General features: G+C 39.7%; 1 protein-coding gene across 1 annotated transcript in view; it reads left to right on the top strand.

Annotated features, from left to right (window-relative positions):
- The window catches only part of LOC114703590 (protein sel-1 homolog 2), a gene marked incomplete at its 3' end in the record, with an annotated part of 43,033 nt that overhangs the window by 5,276 nt on the left and 14,183 nt on the right, over positions 1–23,574 (top strand). The window contains 7 exon segments of the mRNA XM_028884440.2: positions 619–781; positions 8,546–8,599; positions 9,025–9,084; positions 9,171–9,252; positions 11,037–11,191; positions 11,892–11,948; positions 22,039–22,107. Coding sequence (XP_028740273.2) covers positions 619–781; positions 8,546–8,599; positions 9,025–9,084; positions 9,171–9,252; positions 11,037–11,191; positions 11,892–11,948; positions 22,039–22,107 — 640 coding nt within the window.

The following is a 23,574-nucleotide window of genomic DNA, read 5'->3' as shown; positions in this document are numbered from 1 at the left end:
GAGCCAGATCTCATTACTGATGGTTGTGAGCAACCATGTGGGTACTGAGAATTGAACTCAGGACCTCTGGAAGAACAGCCAGTGTTCTTAACCTCTGAGCCATCTCTCCAGCCCCTTTTTTTTTTTCTAAACAGTCTGGCTCTGCTGTGAAGAACTAGTTCTGCTTTCAAAGATTATTTTAGACTATAAATTTACCAACATTCTTGTGACACAGATTTCGTAGATGTGACATTTCAATTATGATAATTCTTATATTTTTTGGAATTTATTTTATAAAACAAATGCTTATTAATAATGGAAGTGACCATAGAAGAGCTCACTGCTTTAGAATAAGTCTTTAATTTTTCACTTTAGTTGGTATATAGGCTTGACACATGGTATATATTATATAAATATTTCATTTTTGGTGACTTCATAATTTGTCAGACAGCTTTGAAATTTAAATCTTTGATTGACATAAAAGTGAATTATTGGTCTAGAGGTATAACAGATCTCAGCAAAGCTGCATCATTACTAATAGTGACAACCGCAGTTTACCTACTAGAAAGACATCCGAAGGAGGGAGCAGAAATTTTCACTTTTGCTAATCAACTTCCTGACTTTACATTCTCAAAACAGAGCCTACATACTCTTTGCCAGAGCAGCTGACATGGGAAATTTGAAAGCTATGGAAAAAATGGCTGATGCTTTGCTATTTGGAAGTTTCGGCATGCAAAATATAACAGCAGCTATCCAGTTATATGAGTCTTTGGCTAAAGAAGGATCATACAAAGCCCAAAATGTGAGTTTTGAAAGACAACAAAACTTTTTTCAATAGCTATATCTTCAATTAACACAAACATATGAAAGGGGAGAAGAAATAATACCCCCACCCTCTGCATGGACCCAGACCTATGGCCACTCAGAATACCCTGAAATGGCATCCAGGCAGGAGTACAGCAGGAACTTGGGATAAACTGTTCTGGTTCACAGGAACAGAGCAGAGCTGTTCTCTAATCTACCTTCCCATCTAGCCACATGTATATTTTGACACAAGACCTCTGAATCCAAACATTGTTAAAGTATATATAGAACATGTTCATCTTTGAAAGAAATGTGGAACAAAATCTTAAGGTAATGTTTGCCTGACTTTTAATTTCAAATCTTTTATAAGCTAAGTGCATTTCTTTTTCTGTTTTAATAAATGTGTTTTACTTTATTCCAATAATAAAATAATCATTTCATTAAAAAAAAAAAACAGAAAAACTGGGGCTCGGGACATGGCTCAGTTGGTAGTGTGCCTTCCTGGCACAAATGAAGCCTTGAGTTTGAGCTCCAGCATTGTCTAAAACAGGGCTTGATGGTACATACTATAATCCCAGCACTCAGGAGGTAGAGGCAGGAGAATCAGAGTTTACAGTCATTCTTGGCTACATAGCAAGAGAGAGGTAGGAGGTGGGGAGAGAATAAAGACAAAGACCTTCAGGAGTCAGTCCTCTGGCTCAGCTCTTATGAGGACCACCTCGTATTTTCACTTGCCCTCTCGCTCTATGCGGCTCTCTTTTCACACCACCCTAATCACATGCAACTGCACACATCATTTTGTCTCAGCCCCTTAATATAAAGTGAAGGCATGCTGTTATGTTGCTATAGTGAATTAAGAAAAGGGTTTTGTCTGACTTACAAACAAAATTTACACCATTAGCCAAAAAACAAAAATATAAGAATTCAGAACATACGAAGATGAAAGTAAGGTTGCCTAAAAGGTGTACACTAGAGACCTTTCTTGTTACTATCCAGTGCAGTACAGGAAATATGCATGGAGTAGGATTCAGTTTGAATGCACTATTATGCTTGCTTAGTGAATAAGCTACTTATTGAACAAAATCCCTTTCCCCTTCTTCTGCATGGGAATTTGACCTTTGATTCACACTCCAATTCTGTTTCCCAGGTAACCTGATAAGAATAAAATTTGAACTGTGTCTTTACCCAGCATGCCTTATGTTGGAAATGGCCTCTGACTGGCAAACTGCCTTTGGAGGGGGAGATACTAAAATGAACTATTGAGTCTGATGATGGTAAACCTTTTCATGAGAACCCCGTCGTCTGTACTTGTGAAGTCATTATGTGGGGGGTGAAGCATTTACACCAAGATGGTTTTCACATCCTCTCCATGTAGGTCTCATCTCCTTGCATCTGAGTCACCTTCTGAGGCATCTGGGATGGCAGCTTCTAGAAGATTGTATACACTGCTAAGGAAGGCTTGGCACTTACCTACTGGCACATTGTGGTTCATTTGCCCCAATCTTTCCAGAATATGGCTGGTGGCAAGTGAGGTCCATGGGTTCCTGTGGTACTGTATGCTTAGTTGAACCAGAAGAAGTTGAACCAAAAACCCATGACAAATAGGGCAATCTCTCTAAATCTGTATCTATAAAATTAAGATAATTATAAAACATTGGACACTGTAACTTGTTCAATAGTGCATCTCTGATATTTAGTAAAGTGTCTGAGACAAAAAATGTAAAGTTGAATAAATTATAGTCATGAATGGCTTAATGGAGTTATTGTGGGGCATTCAATTCCATGCCTGGAACATCATGGTCATTCATTATAAAAGAAGAGAGAAGTGGGTAGATAGGGAGGGGTTAGTGACTGCTAACAGACACAGTTTCAGTTAGGCAGAGGGAAGCTATAAAAATTATTGCCCTCACTATTATACTTCTAGAACTGTTATACTATATAGTTTTTAAAATGAGACCACATATATTTGCTGCTCCCTAGCCAGCTCTTTATTCACTTAATACCATGGATATCTTTCTAGGTAAATACATACAGATCAATGTCATTATTTAAAGATCCATATGATCTTAATTTATGTTGGTGGATACTGTGTTTAACTCCTTGGAATTCTTGCAGTTATATATAAAAAGAACACAGTGGACACATCTGTGAATGCTAATAAAATACAAGAATTGTTAAATCTCATAGTTTGCTTAACCAAAAATACAAAGCTTTGGATGACCCTACCATTTATATCACCCAATTCCTTTTCTTATTTTCAGTGCACATATAAATTAAGTCAACCAGACTACACTCTCATCAAATAGTTTGCCATTGGCTTTAAAGTTAATCAGAAAATAATTTTCAAGGGCAAACCTAGTAGCGGAGGAGACAGCTCTAAACTACAACTGCTGGCCATGAATTGCCATGATCATCTTTCTATAGAGAAACAGGCACTGATGGGAAACTCTAGGAAACACAGTCACAGGCTGCAAGGTACCACAGTGAGGTAGCACAGCAGGAGTTCCCAGGTCATGTCCAATCATATGTGGCCTTGGGTTCTGCATCCTAATAGCTTTTCCATCTTGTGTGCATGTCTGGTATCCCTAAAGAAGCTATGTCTCAAAACCTCCATTTTCTCAAACCTAAAAAGGAGCTTGGTGATAATGTGTGCGCTTCACAAAGCTGCTAGAAGAAATAAATAATACCTTCAAGAATCCTTAGCAAATGTTAAAGGGCATTAATGCATACTAGTGTGTGACACTGTTCACCTCAACAGCTCTGTCTTTTAGGTCAGCCAGTCCTTGTTTTAACCATGGGTTCCAACACTGCCCCCACCCTGGGATGTGTCCTTTCTGAGTCTCAGTTTCCTCAGATGTAAAAGTAAGGTGATCTGTCCAGTATGTGTGTGTTTGGTCTCAAGGAAGACCAGAAGAGAGATTGTGCATGTGAACAAACTTAACCAACAGAGGTTGACATGGACCTGATATGCAAATTCCAGTCATGCTGTTGAAATGTGGCGTGTTATATTATTGCTTGGTAAAAGTTCTCTAGCAAAGCCCACTTACCCCTTCTCTGACATCCTGGGACTCCTTTAATCTCAGGCTGACCCCTTATGGATTAGGAAACAGATCATTTGTATACAGATGAGTAGAAAGTCTCCAGGACTGCAGCTGAACTGAGGCTGAACTAAAGCTATCTATCACTGTTACCTCTAGCAACTTCCCTAGGAATCTATTTACTCATTCATTCATTGATTGATTTATTGTACAAAGAATAGCCAGTTGAAGAGATTTTTGTGCCACAGACCATCCTGATAACAGCTCTCTAATAGGGCTGGCCAGGAGCATCTTTGTTGGCCTGCTGTTTGAGCTAGCCTAATCTAGGAACATTGTGTGGATTGTCAGAAATGTTTCTGGGAATTGGGAGGACAATGTCACACAGAAATGTGCCTAAAGAAGCTGGAAATGTGACCAAATAACAATATTCTTATATATAATACATGTGATATTATATATACTGTGTATATATTATATAGAGTATATAATCTCTCTCTCTCTCTCTCTCTCTCTCTCTCTCTCTCTCTCTCTCTCTCTCTCTCTCTCTCTCTCTCTCTCTGTGTGTGTGTACAAAGAGAGAGTAGTCTCCATGAAATGACTCAGGAGGGAAAGGTGCCTGTCTGTGGCCTGAACCCTGAGTTTGATCAGTGAAAGGACATGACTGTCTACCAGGAGTGGTCCTTTAAACACCTCATACACATGCTTATTGTCACACACATACACACACATACAAATGTAAATTTTCTATGTCATTGGACTTAAATGTACACACTTCTTTGGCTATACAATTCAAAACAGATTTACCACAGATTATATGAAAATCCTTTCTATTATATAAAAACAACTACCCCAGATGTATAAAAGAGAAAGATGTGAGTAATGTTTTACTGTGTTCTGTGATTTGAAAATCATTGTATCTCAATGGCAGCAGCTCCACATATTTTCTTTATGTCAAATTTGAAGGGTTGAAGGGTTTCTGGAAAGACTCTAGTCATCAGCACCATGCCCTGGCTGAAAACATCATCTCTAGTGTCAATCTAATAATCACTTTGATGATTCCAGGCTTCTGTTGGGTGTTCTTGATGTTAATGGCCTTGTATTAAGAGGATCTGACTTACTCATTAGAACTGATTCACACTTTGCTTTCACATGTAGTTTGAGCCAAAAAGTAATGATCACAAATGCTTTCCAGCTTCATATGGTAATTAGAGGGAAATTGCTTAATCTTCCTCCTCCTTTAATAATTTCTTAGAAAAAGCAAACAGAGAGATGTTTGATTTTTAAATTGTTACTGCAGACTCCGAGTAACTTACTTTAAAATATGGTAAAAATATCCATTACACTAAAGCCTTCACAGTAAATCCCAGGCATTTACCCATGCTGAGTGCCATAAGCAAACCAGCGGAATTCAGAATCGAGTCTTATGAGAAGCCGGCATGCAGAATCTGACCTTCAAAACTGCTAAAAAGTCACAGATGTCACCACTCTTCTCTCAGCTCACAAAATGTTTCTTTCCTGGGTTAAGATTTAATCATTTTATGATCTGCCTACTTTTATCTTATCCTTATCCCAAAAAGAAAAGACAAACACCACTAAAAGCGGATGGTGATGAAGTTGTTAGGTGGCAATGCCCACCCAGGCACAAAGGAAAGGACAGTCCTCGGCACAGTCTACCGAGTGACAGCCCTTAAGGCCTTTCAGCTTCCTCCACTGTCCTGGAATGCTGTGAGCAGCATAAAAATAATAAAAATGGGTTGAATGCAGAGCCTGTCATTCATTGTCATCACTCCGCTAAAGAGGGAGGAAGCATGACTCTGCTTGGTTTGATTACACAAGGGTGGTACCATCGTGGTCCAGTCCTTTCATCTTCAGTGAGCTCTGTATAGAGAACTGTCCCTTCCCATCGCAGAGTAGAAATTTAATACCAGCTTTACTTCGCAACTTCACCAGTTTACACAGTTTTCCTGAAGGACAGACCTACATGTTTGCTGAGCTCGGCCCAAAACGATGTACTCCGTAGAGAGTCTTCAAATATAACCCCAAATGATACCTTCTCTTTAAAGGTCAGTATGTTTGTTTACTGTCAAAGTTTCTGCATAATTGAACCGGATTCTAAACTGAGCACAATCAGGAATTGCCAGGAGTTGCAGGAAATTTTTTAATCTAAAAGTGGCTAGTGGCATCTTTTAAAAGAGCCAATTTAACCATTTCAAGTATACATTCCAAGGTGCAGAGGAGTCCCAGGACTTTCCACTTGCAATGAGTGTGCAAGGTGCACCTTCTTTAAAAGGAGGCTAAAGAAGAACATGAAGATTTTCAGAGTAGGGGCTTTGATCAGTGTGCAGATTATGTAAAGGACAGAAGTTACACTAATGTATTAGAAAGGGAAAAAATAACTTCTAGAATCAATTTCCTAATCACAAAAGCAACACAGGACTCAGGTTATGGCTCAGTTCAGAAAGTGCTTGCTCTGTAAACATGAGGATCTGGGTTCTAAGCTCAGAACCCATTTAAAGCCAGGGGCGATGACATGAACCTGTAAACCCAACACTAGGGAGGCAAAGACAGGCAGGTGAGCCCTGTAGCTTGCTGGCCAGCCACGCCAGCTTAACTTGACCTACCGAGTTCCAGGCCAGTAAGAGGCCCTGCCTCAACAAAACAAACAAAAAAGAAGTGGATGATAACTGAGGAACTTCTCCTGCGATTATACTCTGGCGCGCGCGCGCGCGCACGCACACACACACACACACACACACACACACACACACACGAAAAGTAACAGGGTTCTTTATCCTTGAAAGTATAATACAATTACTCATTTCCTGGGGTAATTATTGAACCTCGATGAACATGCTTGACATTTGACAGCATCCTTATAAACTCTGTGACATAAAAATACAAGCTTGGTAATGGTAGATGGGGGTAACGGTGATGGCAGATAAAGAATAGACAAGAAGAAATAGGCCTGGAGACTACGGAAGTGGCCCAATAAGAACTGAGAAGGGTTCACAGAGAGCTGCTGAAGAAACGAATCTCAAAGAGCCAATAAGAAATTGAAAATATCACAAGTTGAAATGCACTTAGTCCGTGTCACCTTCCAAACACTATAACTTGCCAACACATACATCACAGAGTGGTCCACCCTTGTGATCACATCTGACCAGAAACTGCAGCTTGCTGCTACTGCCCAGCATCCTAGGAGTACAGTATGCCGTGCCACTAGCCCAGGAAATAACAAAATCCAGATTTGAAACACAGTTTCTATAGAGCACATATTGCTTTCACACCATCACAAATGTGGGAAATCATAGGTCAAACCATCTGGGAGCTGCCTATGTGGGCTTTGAATCCCATTTTTCCGCTTGGTGCGTCACACTGATGTACTGATTTAACTTGTTTCTGTGGTTTCTATAAAAGCTTTTTGGACGACATACTGTGTCGGATGCAGGCAGGGACTTCCAATACTTCCATCTTGCTCTGTGATCAGGCTTTCACTCTTTATTCAGTATATTTTTATTTAAGTATTTTATTATGTCAATTCTATTTTATTTTTAAAATATGAATAAAAATACTTAAATTAGAGGTGGGGAAATAGCTCAGTAGTAGAGCATTGCCCTGCACATGTGAGGTCCTGGGCTCAATCACCATATCACAAAAAGCAAGAAATAGAGAAAGCTTATATCTGTGGGGGCCCACCGAGGCTCCCTAGTAAGACCTTACTCAAGGTCAGAGAATCTGGGCTTGCTTTACCTAGCAGGGCTGCATAATGGGATGATTTGGCCACAGGTGTAGTTACCAGGTGTTTTGAAGGGTCTACAATTGACTACATATTGTGCTTTTATCTTGAATGGGGGCGGTCTTTTGCCTCAACCCTTGGCATTGTAGAAAAAGCCCTTTGAAATAAACCTCGAGGCCACTGGGTATTGACCCAGGGCCTTCCCGAAGCTATCCTGTGTCTCTGTCTTTTTTATTGTCTGTTTCTATCTTTTTATCATTTCCTCATTCCTCTCTCCTCCCCCGAAGAACTCTTGGACAGGTCAGAGCTGGACTCTGGCAGACTCCAACACATATCAAAGGAAAATTTTATTTACAACAAAGGAAAACATACATCAACCACAAGTTTATAATATTTTCTAGTTTGCTTGCTTTTGTTTCGTTTTTTTGAGACAAGGTCTTTCTATGTAGCCTAGGATAGCCTAGATGCCATGATCCTCCTTCCTCAGCCTCCTGGGATTACAGATGTGTACCACCATGCCTGACTTTACTATTTTATTATTATATCTTATTCTAAAGTACAACAAGAATTACCAAAGATTCACATATTATATAATCCTCCCAATGTAAAAGCACTTTTTTTATATTATAAATAACAGTATAAATTATTATAAAAATATATGTAAGATATCCATTATCAATATAGACAAGAATTATGGAGTTGGAGAGATGGTTCAGTGGCTAAGAGCATTTGTTGCTCTTGCAGTGAACCAGGATTTGATTCCCAGAACCTACATGATGGTTCCCAGCAATCTATAACTCCAGCTCTAGGGAATCCAATGCCCCCCTTTTGACCTCTGAGGGCACCAGGAATATACATGGTACACATAGATACATGCAGGCAAAGCACTCACACACATAAAATAAAATAAACAAATCTAAAACATAAATATGTAGATAAAAATGATGAAACAAATTGACTCAGGTTTGTGTTTTCTTATGCCCTTTAGGCACTAGGATTTTTATCGTCTTATGGAATAGGAATGGAATATGATCAAGCCAAGGTAAAGTCAACTCTATTTTTTCTGGAACAAAATTTACTTATTTAAAAGGAACATTGAATAGAATTTATTCTTAGAAAGGCTCATTCTACTGTTGTATTAAAAGTACCCACTCAACAGAGAAATTTAGCAATCTGCCACAAATTTCTTGAAGTCTCATACATCAGGTTCTTTACTGAAGGTAGATACTATCTACTTCATAGGATTTTAAGATGATAAAATGAAATGCCATATGTCACGCCTTTATCACAGACTCTATACCCTGGTAACCCCCAATAAATGGAAACCATATTAACAGAACAGATTGAAACTTGAGGTATATTTTGGAATGGTTTTTCAGTTCATTACTGGGGTAGGGATGAAGAAACAGTATTTGACTTGAGTTCCAAATTTAGGAAACCAATATAATTGTATTTCTTGTACCTTAGGCACTGATATATTATACCTTTGGAAGTGCTGGAGGAAGCATGATGTCCCAGATGATTCTGGTTTGTAAATATTCTTAGACCAAAGTAGATGTATTGTAACTATAGCATTATACAAATACTAACACGTATAAATGCTTGTGTTTTAGGGGTACAGATATTTGTCAGGAATCAATGTTCTACAAAATTGTGAAGTTGCCCTAAATCATTACAAGAAAGTGGCAGATTATAGTGAGTAATTCTCATAAGTTTTTGCGGTGGGGGGAGGGTAGAACAGTTTTTTGTTTTTTGTTTTTTTGTTTTTTTTGTTTTGTTTTGTTTTGTTTTTTGGAGTCAAGGTCTCATTGTATATATCCTTGGCTGGCCTGGAATTCCCTATGTAGGACTAGGCTGGACTCTAACTCATAGAGATCTACCTGCCTCTCTCTCCCAAGAGCTGTGCACCACTCTGCCTTGCTATAATATCTGCTTCTTAAACATAAATACTAAGTGAACTCCCCTAATTCTAACCTACATAATGTTGGATGGTTTGTTAAGAAGTTCCTAGTGGGGTTATGGTGGTATGGGCCTGCATCTTAGTGTTTCTATTGCTGTGAAGAGACACCATGACCACCTCAACTCTTATACAGGAAGACATTTAATTGGAGCTGGCTTACAGTTTTAGAGGTTTAGTCCATTAACATCATGGTGAGCAGCATGGCAGGATGCAGGCAGGCATGGTTCTGAGAGTTTTATATCTTTTTGTTTGTTTGTTTGTTTTTGGTTTTGTTTCTTCAAGACGGGGTTTCTCTGTGTAGTTTTGGTGCCTGTCCTGGATCTTGCTCTGTAAACCAAGCTGGCCTTGAACTCGCAGAGATCCGCCTGGCTCTGCCTCCTGAGTGCTGAGGTTAAAGGTGTGTGCCACCACCGCCTGGCTGAGTTTTATATCTTGATCCACAGGCAGCAGAAGGAGTCTGTGTCCACACTGGGTGTAGCTTGAGCACAGGAGACCTCAAAGCCTGCCCCCACAGTGAGATATTTCCTCCAACAAGCCACACCTACTCCAACAAGGGGCCGTTTTCTTTGAAACCATCACAACCTGTAAACTCTGTATCTGGGATGCAGAAACACAGAATGGTCACTTCAAGTTTGAGGCTAGCCAGAGCTATATATAAAGAGACCCTGTCTCAAAAAAATAAAGAAGTGAAAAAGAAATTCTAATGAAACAAATAGAACACACACACACACACACACACACACACACACACACACACACACACGGAGGGATCGCTCCACGGTTCAGTCATTGTTCTACCACACAATTTTTGACTACAAAAATAGAGCATGAGGTAGTTTGTGTTCCTAGAGGCTCTTCAGAGTTGTATGTCACATTCCATCTTGCAACATCACTCAGAGAGATTACATACAGTTCTAAATAAAAGTCTTCCTAGAGGTGGATTGAGTCCATTAGGTTAACTTCTGTATTTACAATAACATCTAAACATGTATCTTAGACATCTGGGGGAAAGGAGGGCTTGAAAAAAATACTGTTGGATTTCAGAGGCTATTTATGACAAGATCATTTTTCATATGCTTAATGATAATGGAATCTCTATGTATGTATTTCAACTGTACATTTTGCTAGGAATATTCAAGCAAATGTATTTTTGTATTTATTCTCAGCCTATATATAGGGAATAACTGAGTAGCCCTTATTCTTCTATTGCAATGCCCATCCCGGAAAAAGTTAGCACAGGGGGATCAATGGATGTCCCTTTAAAACCTTGCCCATATCCTCACACGAGTCTATGCTGATAATATTTATGAGTTTCAAAGGCAAGAACAGACTTTTTCCCACTGTTTTTCATATCCAAATAAACAAAGTCCAGCAAGTCCCGATTTCCTATGGCTCTTCCCTGTCAGCAGTCCAGATTCCCGCATAATTTAAGCAGAATGAGTCTAACCGTGTTTCTCCAAGTCAACTGTTACTTCTTGCCGGCCAGGTGTTCTATTTTCTGGTTTGTTTCTATTCACAGTTGCTGACAAATTGGAAAAAAGTGAAGGAATTCCAGTGGAGAAAGTGAGACTAACCGAAAGACCTGAAAATCTGAGCTCCAACAGTGAGATTTTGGATTGGGACATATACCAGTACTATAAGTACTTGGCAGAAAGAGGAGATGTTCAGATACAAGTAATGCACACAGAAAAGACCACATTCTCAAAACATGCCAGTTAACAGAGAGCTGGCCCCTTCTGAGGGCCTGGGGGATCAACAATGCCCTACTTTGAATGTGAAGGGGGGGATACCCTCTCCTTTCCGCCCCACTTCTGTTTTGTCCCCTTGCTACCCACAGTTTTTTGGGGTTTATTCAACAAATAGCTGCCATAGTGATAGCAAGGTGGTGGTGGTGGTGGTGGTGGTGGTGGTGGTGGTGGTGTGGTGGTGGTGGTGGTGGTGGTGGTGGTGGTGGTGGTGGTGGTTTTTCATTTCTTCCTGGAAATTTCACTTTTTAAAAACCTAGGTTTTAGTGATGGGAACATAGTACCTCCAATGTTGGCATTAATGTAGATGGCCTCCTGAGGATCCAGAGTGGGAACAGGACAGCACCTATGTGATCTTAGTGAGTCATAGACTAAGGCCCCTCTACCCATGAACCTGGACATTACCATACACCAGCCAGTGGCTTCCTGCCACTAAGGAAGCCATATGCCTAGTAGCAACTGATCATGCAATCAAAGAACATAGACTGGAATGTTCCCCCACCTCTTCCAAAGCACGCCAATAACATCAAACTGAAGCAATGCACTATAGTAAAATCAACAAATAAATACTATTTTTATTTAAATTAATATTGCTGCTAAAACCATTTTCAAAAAATCATCATTTCCAGGTATCCCTTGGACAATTACATCTAATTGGGAGGAAAGGCCTAGATCAGGATTACTATGTAAGTTGATCTCAAACTTCAATCCTATAGGGGATAATGGTAGAGGTGAGGTAAGCTGAGGGCCCAGTGAAAAACGGAAGAGGGGGTAGTAGGCAGGATGTGGGAAGCCCACAGCTGTGGCTTTGGTCATATTCTGAGGGAAAGCAGAGTTCACCCCACGGTTGCATTTTCCTAACTTGTCTTCAGGCGCAAAGCAACTTCTGAGGAGCAACCAGGACAGAGGATGTCCCATGCCTGTGCAGACCCTCAACATTTCCTACTCCCTACATTCTGTCAGGCTGGAGTTGAGCATGGAGAACACCCCCATTCGCTGGCCTTGAACTTTTGTCTTCTCCAAAGGCCAGTTGTAGAAAGTCCTCATGGGAAATTTCTGCTAATTTGCCTGAGGGCCTAATTCATCAGGTTTGGCTAGGTCAGGAATCAGGCTGCTTTTAACTGTAACTTAAGCATCTCTGCAATTCTGTGGAACATTTAATCACTGTACTTGATCTTACCTTATTGTGGTGAGTTAAAGGCCTAATTAGCCCTCCAAATATTGGAGGAAAAAGGATAAACAAGCATAACCCACATAGGTAAGATGCCACATCGCAGGCTAAGTTTTGTCCTAGATTCTGAATGTGGTTTCAAGGTGCCCATCCCCACAGATCTGGAGAAACAAATGATTTTGCACTTACTATCATTTTCTAGGAGCCACGTGCTCATTTTCTCACAGGAAAGAAAACTCTGTCTCAACATAAACCCAACAGCCTAAGGGGCAGAAATCACCCCTTTATAAGGCAGCTACAATAAAAAGGGACCTGTTATTCTCACTTCACTTGATATTGTTATTTTATGTATGTCTTTAGTGCTATTGTTTTCTCTTTTATATGAGAGATGGTAAACATTAAATAAATGTCAAAGTTAATTCCATAAAGTAGCAATTTACATAAGTATCTACATCCTGGGGGAGCTGAAACGGAGGTTTCCAGGGCTTTTAAAACCTGATTGTGCTGGGCGGTGGTGGTGCATGCCTTTAATTCTAGCACTCGGGAGGCAGAGGCAGGTGGATCTCTATGAGTTCGAGGCCAGCCTGGTCTACAGAGTGAGTTCCAGGAAAGGTGCAAAACTACACAGAGAAACCCTGTCTTGAAAAACAAAACAACAACAACAAAAGGATTGTGAGCACTGTGTTAGCTCCTTAGATGGGAGTTCTGTGTTCATAGGATTGCTCCGTGTCTGATTTTAGCCTATAATAGATGTTAGTCATTCGGTACATAACTGGGAACATTTCCTCATTTGTTCTAAACAGGAACTTTGATTGGCTTAAGGATGACAAGAGCCTTTTTATATAACACTCTACACACACACACACACACACACACACACGCACACGCACACGCACACGCACACGCGCATACACGTACTGTCAGTGAGTCACACACAACATGAACATTTGAAGGGAACTGGAGCCACCTCAACTCAGCAGTACAAGCCCTCCTGAGTGGCACTGAAGGATCGCAAGGCTATAGTGGCAGCAGCCAAGAACCAGGCATCCTGGTTCAGGCAGCAGCACTGAGTTTTTTTTTAAGTGCTTTATAAGTGAAAAGCCTGCTCTGTAGAGATGAAGCAAATTGTTTCAAGTCTCAGAGCTGGAAAGTAAGTGCATTTAGGAAGCAGAATTTGAAAAATGCTGTACTGGCTCAGCAGTTAAGAGAACAGAGGACCTAGGTTCAGTTCCCAGCATCCACATGGTGGCTCACAACCGTCTATAACTCCAGTTCCAAAGGATCTGACACTCTCTTCTGGCCTCCTTCTGGACCTGGTACACAAACATTCATGTAGGCAAAATCCTCCTACATAAAAATAAATCATCAAAAATAAATTGCAAAATTGAATGAAGGCCTTCCTTCGGCACTGAAAACCTGTGTTATTTCTAGTAAATATCATTTATTTTTGGACCACTCCCACAATATAGCCTCTAAAATCTGCTTTTCCATTTTTAGAGGAAGAATACAGAGAGAAGCATGATCACTCAGGTTCCTCCATCTCTGACTTTCTAATAATTGGCTTGGGCCTCATTTTTCTTATCCAGAGATCTCAAGATCATGAGTTTAATTCCAGAACATTTCCTATAGTCAAGCACTCTTTGGGACAGGTTCAGGCTGATCCTTTCTACTCCTCAGTCTAGTGAAATTGAATATATGTGGACATTCCTCCAGAAATCTCACCTTAAGCCTATTTGGCTTATGCTCAGTTAGCTAGCCACAGGGAAGAGGGGAGGATGAAAGAATAGAAAGATTCTGAGGGGCTACTATGGCAGCTTCTCGCTTATTTGGCTTCTTATCCTTTGAGTCTCACCTCCTTGGAAAGAATTTTCTTGATAACTCCAGTGTTCCACTACTTATACTCCCACACCATTTATTTTCCGTATGGCACATATAACTCCCTTGTAGCAGGAATCTTAAGAGTTCTTATTAATAAAATCAAACCTGAGGCCAGTTATTGGGGTGAATACTGGACAGAGAGACAGAATAAGCCACAGCTATCTCACCTTGCCAATTCCTTAGCTGGTCCTGTTTCCTCAGGTTGGAAGCCTCTGAGTCCTCATCCAGAATGAATCTCAGCTGAACTGTATTGCTCCATAGCCTGAAAGCTTAACCAGTCAAATGCTTAACCAGGCCAAAAATCTTCTAGTTTCTGGTCCTCACGCCTTATGTATCTTTCTGCTTTCTACCACCACTCCCTGGGATTAAAGGCTGGCTTTCTGGGATTAAAGGTGTGTGTCACCATGCTTGGCTATTTCCAATGTGGCCTTGAACTCACAGAGATCCAGAGGGATTTCTATCTCTGGAATGCTAGGATTAAAGGTGTGAGTGCCATCATTTTCTAGCCTTTGTATTTAGTGGCTGTCTGTTCTCTGACCCCAGATAAATTTATTAGAGTACACAATATTTTGGGGAACACAATACCACCACATTTCCTCTCTTTTTGTCTAAAATTAAAAAATCTTATAACTAATACAAGAAAAACTATCCTCAATAAGTATATGCAATATACAGTCAAGATTACATTAACAATGTCTAGTCCATTAACATTTGACAGATCCAGACAAAAAAACTCCATTATATATATTAACAATGTCCAGTCCAGTAACATCTGATAAACTCAGACCATAAAATTTTCATTACTTATCTTATTTAAAACAAGTAGTTCCTTTTTAAAAGTAGATTCCATAATCTCCCTTTTTATCTTATCATATCCATATTCTTTTTTCTTTTCTTTTCATAATAGATTCATTAGTCTACCTTTTGTCATTTTTATATCTTCCCCTTTTTCTTCAGTGTAGATTCAGTGATCTACCTATTTATCCTATTATTTCTTTATCTTTTTTCTCAGAGTAGATTCATGATCTATCTCATATCTATATTCTCTTTTTCTTTTTACTTTCTAGGGGTAAAGATATCTTTAGGGAATCTTGAAAAGAAAATTTGGGGCTAATCATCAAGTCCTGTATCGTTTGTCCAGTCTCTGGATAATAAGAAAGTTCAGGGCTTGTTTCAAGTCCTTGTTTGAGTAGTCTGTCAGGCTGGATCATCTCAACTAGTCCTCTCGAAATTGTTCTGACCAGTTTGTAGTCCAAAGTCGATTTTTCCATGGTGTTAATCGGCTTAATGGCTTTATCATAGTCCATGTGGAATCATCGTTGTAGGATCCTGTCATCTTTTTGAAGATTTCAAAGTCACTGTTGGGCATGGTCATGGTTTCCTGCAGATTTTTTTTTTTTTTTTTTTTTTTTTTTTTTTTTTTTTTTTTTTGCCTCCTCTGTGGTTTGGAGCAATCACAGTCTGATAAATGTCTGTCTCTCGGAACCATGAACATTCTTCCCTAGAACAGAAAATCTTCACAACAATTTCTCCCCACCATTTGTCTTGCCAAACTTTTCCAAACTGACCTTTGCCGATGCTTTCTTGTAACACGATGGTCCTGGCAATTCTTCTCTGAACCAGCAGCAGTAAACCCTTTGTTCCAGGTAGCAGCACTCCCTTCATTTTATTGTCTTTATTGCTGTCTGTGTCCAGAGTGGAATTTATGTCCTCGTTTCTCTTGCTCACTAGTTTGTCTTCTACTAGGAACAGTGCACTCGGTAAATATATATTGAATGAGTGGATGCTAGTAACCCACACACTGATGATGCCTCTCAGCATTCCACCACCTCTCAGCATTCCATCCAAGAAAACCACCACTTCAGCCCGTCTGATGTTTCAGTTCACTGAAGAAATTATTACCACAAGGCTCATTTGAAACGTGATGCTCCAGTTTGCTGATCAGCAAATTAAATATCAAAATGCCCAGGAATAACTATCCTGCCTTTCCCCATCACTGCTCGCTATTTGATTAAATTAATTTCTCTCAGAATTTGTTATCATAGGGAATAATTTGGCACCTCTCTGACCAAATTTATAATTATTAAAAATTGTGTATGTGCAATTCTTGATTACATTATCTTGAATTTTTCTATACACATATTTTAATTTCATTTGCATTCTTAAAAATATAAAAGCTCAGAATGAATTGGACTAGGAATGCTGGGTGCTTGGGTGCATATTATTAAAGTGGATGCAGCATAATTAAATTAAAACTGGCAGAGGAATAATATCAACCCTGAGAGCCATCTGCATTATCCTCTCTGCCACCCAATATAGAGAAAGACTAAAGTCCCTTTCTAGGATGATCTACAGAGCCTTGGATAAGGGGAGTCTTCATAAATGTTTTCAGAATAATGCATTTCCTTCTCATTTCATTCTAGAGAAAATGTTACAAACTGATTAAATTAGGGATTTTCTTAGAGCCAATAAAAAGTCACATTTACAAGATGGGGGGGGAGTTTAAATAATGAAACTTTACCTAACACAATGCCTGAGACATGCTGTTTTTCATAATAACACTCCATTAGCTGTGACACAAACCATTATTCTACTGAGAAAGAAAGTAGCTGTCAATATGACTTTAGACTATAATCTGCCACTGCAGTAGGATCTATCCTGATTAAAGTGTACATTGTAGAATGAGCAATTGATAAGTGCTCAATAATTTTCTTCAAAGCAAAGTCTCATGTACTCCAGGCTGGCCTCAAACTCACTATGTAGCTGAGGATGACTTTGAACTTCTGATCCTCCTACTTGCACCTCCTGAGCGATGGGATTACAGGCATGTATACCATGCCCAGTTTAAGTAGTGTGGGGCATTGGATCCAAGGACTTGTGCATTCTAAGCAGGCAGTCTACCAACTGAGCTACATTTATGGCTCTGCTCAGTGAATATTTAAAAGATACATGGATGGCTGGGTGGATAATTATTCTGTTTTGTTTGTTTTTGGCATGATCTCATATAGCCAAGGCTGGCCTCAAAATCATTATGTAACTGAGAATGACCTTGATCTTCTGATTACCCTGCCTCCATCTCCCAAGTGTAGGAATTACTTGGGACATACATCACCTCATCGAGTTTATGCAGTACTAGAGATCAAACCAGGGTTTTATGCAAGCTAGGCAAGCACAAGCACTCTACAAACTGAACTGCACCTCCAAACCATCAAAATTCTTGAGAGCAATAACTTGGTTTTACATGAAACTGCCTTCATGGAGTATCTTTTTGTATATCCACCAAAGTGACTTGCATGGCAATTTCATGTGATGTTAAATACATTTTTACAGCTAGGTGTAGTGGTGCACAACTTTAATCCCAGCACTAGGAAGGCAGAGGCAGGTGGATCTCTGAGTCTACAGAGTGAGTTTCAGGACAGCTAGGGCTACACAGAGAAACCCTGTCTCTTTAAAAAAAAAAAAATTAGACTAGAAGCAATCACACAATAGAAGCAATCACATCAGAACTGGTAAATTTAAATAGAACTGAAGTTCCAAGTAGGCAAAGACAGTGAAGTAAAGAAAACTACAACACTGGAGTAGAGTAAGCTACAACACTGCAGTGAAGTAAGCCCTGACGTGGAGTGAAGAGAGTCACGGCAGTGGAGTAGAGGAAGCCCTGACGGTGGAGTAGAACAAGCCATACCACTAAGCGCTATATGAGAAGCTGCCGACTCTGATGAACTTTATGGGGTCACATTGTTCACAAGGGTTGGGAACTCTAGAGCTTGCTTCTGAGTAGATTATTTCCTTTTAAAAGTTCAAATTATCTTTTTCCCAGAATGAAAATTTTTCTTCCAGAACTTTCTACTGCAAACTAATTGAGAGCCAAGTTACTAAAGTGGACTTTGAAATGATTTTAGGACCATTGTACTTAGGCCAAGATGTCTCATAAAGATTAAAGTCCAGGTCCCTTGTTTTAAAGATTCATAAATATTCATTCACTGATTTTAAAACTATTTTATGCATGCTTAATATATGAAGACACTGTACTAAGTACAGAGGATCCAACATTGAAGGAGACAAACAGATAAATTGGTAGGTGAAAGACATTATAGGGACAGAACAGGGTACTGGGAGAACACAGAGGAGGAGAATCTAAATGAGGCAATCAAACCTAGAGATAGTGTGACTTGCACAGACGACACCCTTATTTGGGTGTATGCTTAGCTCTGGCCCACTGTGAGATTAGGTACATTCAGGTTGGTATTGTCATACCAACCTGAATGTACCTAATCTCACCAGATCTCAGAACCCAAGCAGGGACAGGCCTGGTTAGTATTTGGATAGGAAGAGCACCCATACAAAAAGCTCTTTTTCAAAACCAGTATGGTTTTTTTTTAATTTGGCAAATCATACATTGTAGTGGTATTGTGTTCCCCAAAATATTGTGTACCCTAATAAATTTATCTGGGGGTCAGAGAACAGACAGCCACTAGATACAAAGGCTAGAAAATGGTGGCACTCACACCTTTAATCCTAGCATTCCAGAGATAGAAATCCCTCTGGATCTCTGTGAGTTCAAGGCCACATTGGAAATAGCCAAACATGGTGACACGCCTTTAATCCCAGAAAGCCAGTCTTTAATCCCAGGGAGTGGTGGTAGAAAACAGAAAGATATATAAGGCGTGAGGACGAGAAACTAGAAGATTTTGGCCTGGTTAAGCTTTCAGGCTATGGAGCAACACAGTTCAGCTGAGATTCATTCTGGATGAGGATTCAGAGGCTTCCAGTCTGAGGAAACAGGACCAGCTGAGGAAATGGCAAGGTGAGATAGCTGTGGCTTGTTCTGTCTCTCTGATCTACCAGCATGGACCGCAATAACTCACCTCGGGTTTGATTTTATTAATAAGAACTTTTAAAATTCATGCTACAATACATAGTTTTAATTTTCTCCTATCTAACACTTAATTAGTCCAGAGATTTTTAGTTTCAAGATTTCCCAATGACTGTAAATCTCTAATGATGTTTATTTTCTAAAATTAAACCCTTAGTTTAATAGTCAACAACTGCATTCTCTTTTACAAGTCCTAGATTTGGGGTAGTCTATTCCGGCCACACTGAAACAATGATGACTTCCTAGGCAGCTTAGACATTCCCAAAGGAATGAAGACTCTCTTTTTCTTGACACTCCTCTGTTTCTGACTGCCTCGATATAGTGAAGCTTCTATCACTTTGGCCTTCTCCTTTATCCCATGAAGGCAGAGGTCCAAGGGCATAGAAAATGTATTCAGTCCTCTTATGGAATATATATACTGAGTGCATGACTTTAGATGTCATTAAATAAGACTATATATTAACAGTACCTTCCTTATAATGATAGTATGAGAACTTAAAAAGAAAAGCCATATAAATACTTGTTAGGAAACAGTACAACCTATATTCTTCTCCCATTCTCTACCCATCTAATTATTTGGGGGCATTCCTTTTATCTCCTCACCTACTCAGTGCTATTAACATATGTTCTTTTTTTGTTGTTTGTTTGGTTTTTTTTCTCAGCACCATTGTCAGGTATCAAATGTAGGAACCATGTTTTATTTTAAAATAATTTTATTTATTCTTTGATATTTTCACACATGTATTCAATGTATCTTCAACATCTACTTCACTCCCCACTTATTCTTCCAGACTCCTCCCCCAATACATCCCTCTCTCGCCTCACATTCTCTTCATATATACAAATATAGATATAGTGATAAGTTCTTCTATGTATAAATAACACTAAGTCCAGTTAGTGCTACCTACATTCACATGGTTGTGGAGCCATCCACTGGGGTATTAGCAACTTACCAGTGGCCAAACCCTCAAAGAAACTTGACTCTATCCTCACGAACACTTTAAACTATCAATAGCTCCTAAACTAGGAATAGGGCCATTAAGGCCATGCACCATTCCATGCTGTAATGTTGACTGGCTTGATCTTATACAGTTCTTGTGCAGGTAACCACAGGTGCTGTGAATTCATAAGTGAAACAGCCATGTCATGTCCAGAAGACAGCATTTCATAGCTCTCCTCCCCATTGCTCACACATTCTTTCCATCTCCTCTGCCATGGTGTAACTTGAGCCAGTGTGGGTATGGGGTGGGAAATAGGGAATGATAGAGATGTTCCATTTAGGGCTGAGCATTTAACAATGACTTATTCACATGTCTTTGGTAACAATGAGTCTCTGTACTAACTGTTACTCACTGCAAAAAGAAGCTTCTCTGGCCAAGGTTAACAGTAACGCTAATCTATAGGTATAGAAACATAACTATTTAGAAAACAGTTTGATAATATGGGCATTTAGCAAAATGAAGGAAGTAATATGTTCTCTCTTAGAACCATGACCTCTTTAGCTGTGGGCTTTTGGTCAAGTTAACAGTATCAGCCATGAATTTTCTCCTGTAGAGCTCACCTTAAATACAATCAGAAAGGTGTTGGTTACCCCAACAATCATGCCACTATTTCACCAATGGGAAAACCTTACTTGGCAGGTCAATATTATAATATTCAGGGTCAACAATAGATCATCACTGATGTTGTCTTTTTTCACCTGGTGGACCATCTAGCAATATGAAATCTAAGGAACCATAATTTTGTTCATTGCTACACCAATAGGCATGTAGCAGATGCCAGTCAAATTTTCTAAAGGACAAATGGAGGGCTGGAGAGATGGCTCAGCCGTTAAAGGCTAGGCTCACAACCAAAAATATAAAGGACAAATGAAGACTAAAAGAGATGATGCACTGAAGTCCAGCAAAGGTGCATCTGTACTTATGTCCACAAAGAAGACTGACTTAGCAATATAGAAATAGCTCTCAAATAAAATGGCAACATTTTAGAGCCAATTTTCATATAAAAGATTTATCCATATTTCTTCCCTAAATATTTTCTTCTCTTTGGGAGGGAACAGATAATTGCATATTAATCTATTGTAAAGATAGACTCATTGAGTTCAAACAGATGAATTGTGTGTAAATGTGACACCAAAGAGTTATTTTTAGGTCTCTTTCTTGCAGTTGGTCACTTTTATTTCTCAGGAATTTTCTAGAAAGTGAAGATGAGGCCTAGCGAATGCAACAGTAAGAGATAAGATTATTCTAGAATGTTTAATCTTATTACTTAGAGAAATCAGAGGCTTTGCTGATCTCCTTCATTTTGATTCAGAAGAAATTGTCTTGAAGCTGACCTCTACACAAAGACATGGTCTCACCAAGCAGCTGGGTGTGTCTGGCCTTATTCTGACTTATAAACATAAGGATTCTGCCAACTGTAGTACATACTGTCTCAAAATAAGTACATAGAAGCCTACTTTTCCAAATACTGGACTATTTAAATCTGTAGCTGAGATTCATCTTTTGCTATGAAGCCACATGCCTATCCAGCTTTTCCAAATGTGAGAAGAAAAAAGTTTTACATTCTAATATATATATATATATATATATTACATATGTATATAAAATATATTTGCCCTGTTTTGAGAACACACACACACACACACACACACACACACACACACACACACATACACATTCTCCCACTCTTCAGGTTTATAGTTGAAATAACACTTGGAAGAGTGCCTTAAACAAAGAGGTTATTTCATAGATACTTTTGAATGCACATTGAATGAATAAAATCTGGTTCAAAGAGCCAGTTTGTAGAATGTATTTGTGACTGGCAATAATACTGTTCCTTTTCTCTCCAGAAGGCACTATACTACTTTTTAAAGGCAGCAAAGGCTGGGAGCGCAAATGCCATGGCATTTATAGGAAAGGTACATTCTAGTTCATCAGTACTTGATATTTATTTAAAAGCTAAGAAACACAGGGACTAGGAAATGTCTTGATTCATAAAGTGGCCTGCTGTCAAGCATGAAGACCTGGGCTTCAATCTCTACCATCCCCCGCCCCCAAAAAAAACCTATCATGGTTATGCAGGTCTGTAACCTCAGTACTGAATAGGTAGAGGCAGGCGGATCTTTGGAGCTCATTGGCCAGCTAGTCTAGCTGAATCAGTGAGTCTTGGGCTTAGTGAGAGACCCTGCCTAAAAATGTAAGGTAGAAGGGCCAGTAAGATTGCTCAGTAGGTAAGACATCTGCTGGGAAATTCTGGTGATCTGAATTCAATCATCAGAAACCACATGAAAGTGGAATAAAAGAATCAACTCAACAAAACTGTCCTGCTGTGACATGCATGCTAGCAATACAGCTGCTCCAACACACATACATGCGCACACGCAAAATGTAGACCTGACTGGCCTGAAGCTTGCTACATAGACCAGGTGCTGGCCTCAGATTCACAGAGATCCATCTCCCTAAACCCCTTGAGTGCTGAGATTAAAGGCATATACCACTACTCCTGGCCAAAAAAATAATTAATTAATTAATTAATTATATAAGGTAGAGATCCATCAAGGAAGACGTTCGATGTGATTTCTGGCCCTACACATGCATATCACACACACACACACACACACACACACACACACACACACACACACACCCTAAGAAATGGACTTGAGATGCAGTTTAGTGGCAAAGTGTTTTCCTAGTATGTACAAGGACAAATCAATCACTAGCACTGCAAATAAATAAATAAATAAATGAATCACACACACACACACAACACACACGCACACACATGCACGTGTACACGTACTCTTAATTAACTAGTACAGCTAGTTGAATGCAGGGTAAGGTGTGACCACACTTGAAGACCCCTTTTATACAAGCAGTTGAAGAGGTACTCAGCTGCAGCCAGTGGGTGGTACTCTTGAGATGACAGGAAGAAGCCTATTAGAAACTCAGCCTTTATCTGAGGCACTCACAGAACCTTGCAATACACCTGGCCTGAACTTCTCTGCAAAGGGTAGCTATGAGGCCCAACAGGTAACAGGCTAGATGTCATCAGAGACTGGTACAGGCCCTGGCCCAGTCAAGTAGGTGTCTCTTTCCTCCACCCCTGGAATGAGAAACACTTCTACACCAACCAAAGTCAAAATCAGCCCTTATGCCTCCTGGGATGGGCTATTCTTTCCCATAAAGACACTGCTTTCTCCACTCTGCAGGCTGCTTTGGCTCCCTGCAGCTGATTTGCATTAGTTACCATGGGAATGAGTACCCTGCTTCTAGAAATGTTACAAACTGTAATTTGGATGCGAGAAATATGAGAAAACATAAATAGGGTCCGTTTGTCCTGGGGCAACATCACTCTAGTGTGTATGTAGTAGGTGACATTAGTT

Source organism: Peromyscus leucopus, unplaced genomic scaffold (assembly GCF_004664715.2).
Source record: "Peromyscus leucopus breed LL Stock unplaced genomic scaffold, UCI_PerLeu_2.1 scaffold_599, whole genome shotgun sequence".
NCBI classification, from domain to species: domain Eukaryota; kingdom Metazoa; phylum Chordata; class Mammalia; order Rodentia; family Cricetidae; genus Peromyscus; species Peromyscus leucopus.
The sequence above is the reverse complement of the archived record's forward strand: the minus strand, read 5'-3'. Positions and strand labels throughout refer to the sequence as shown.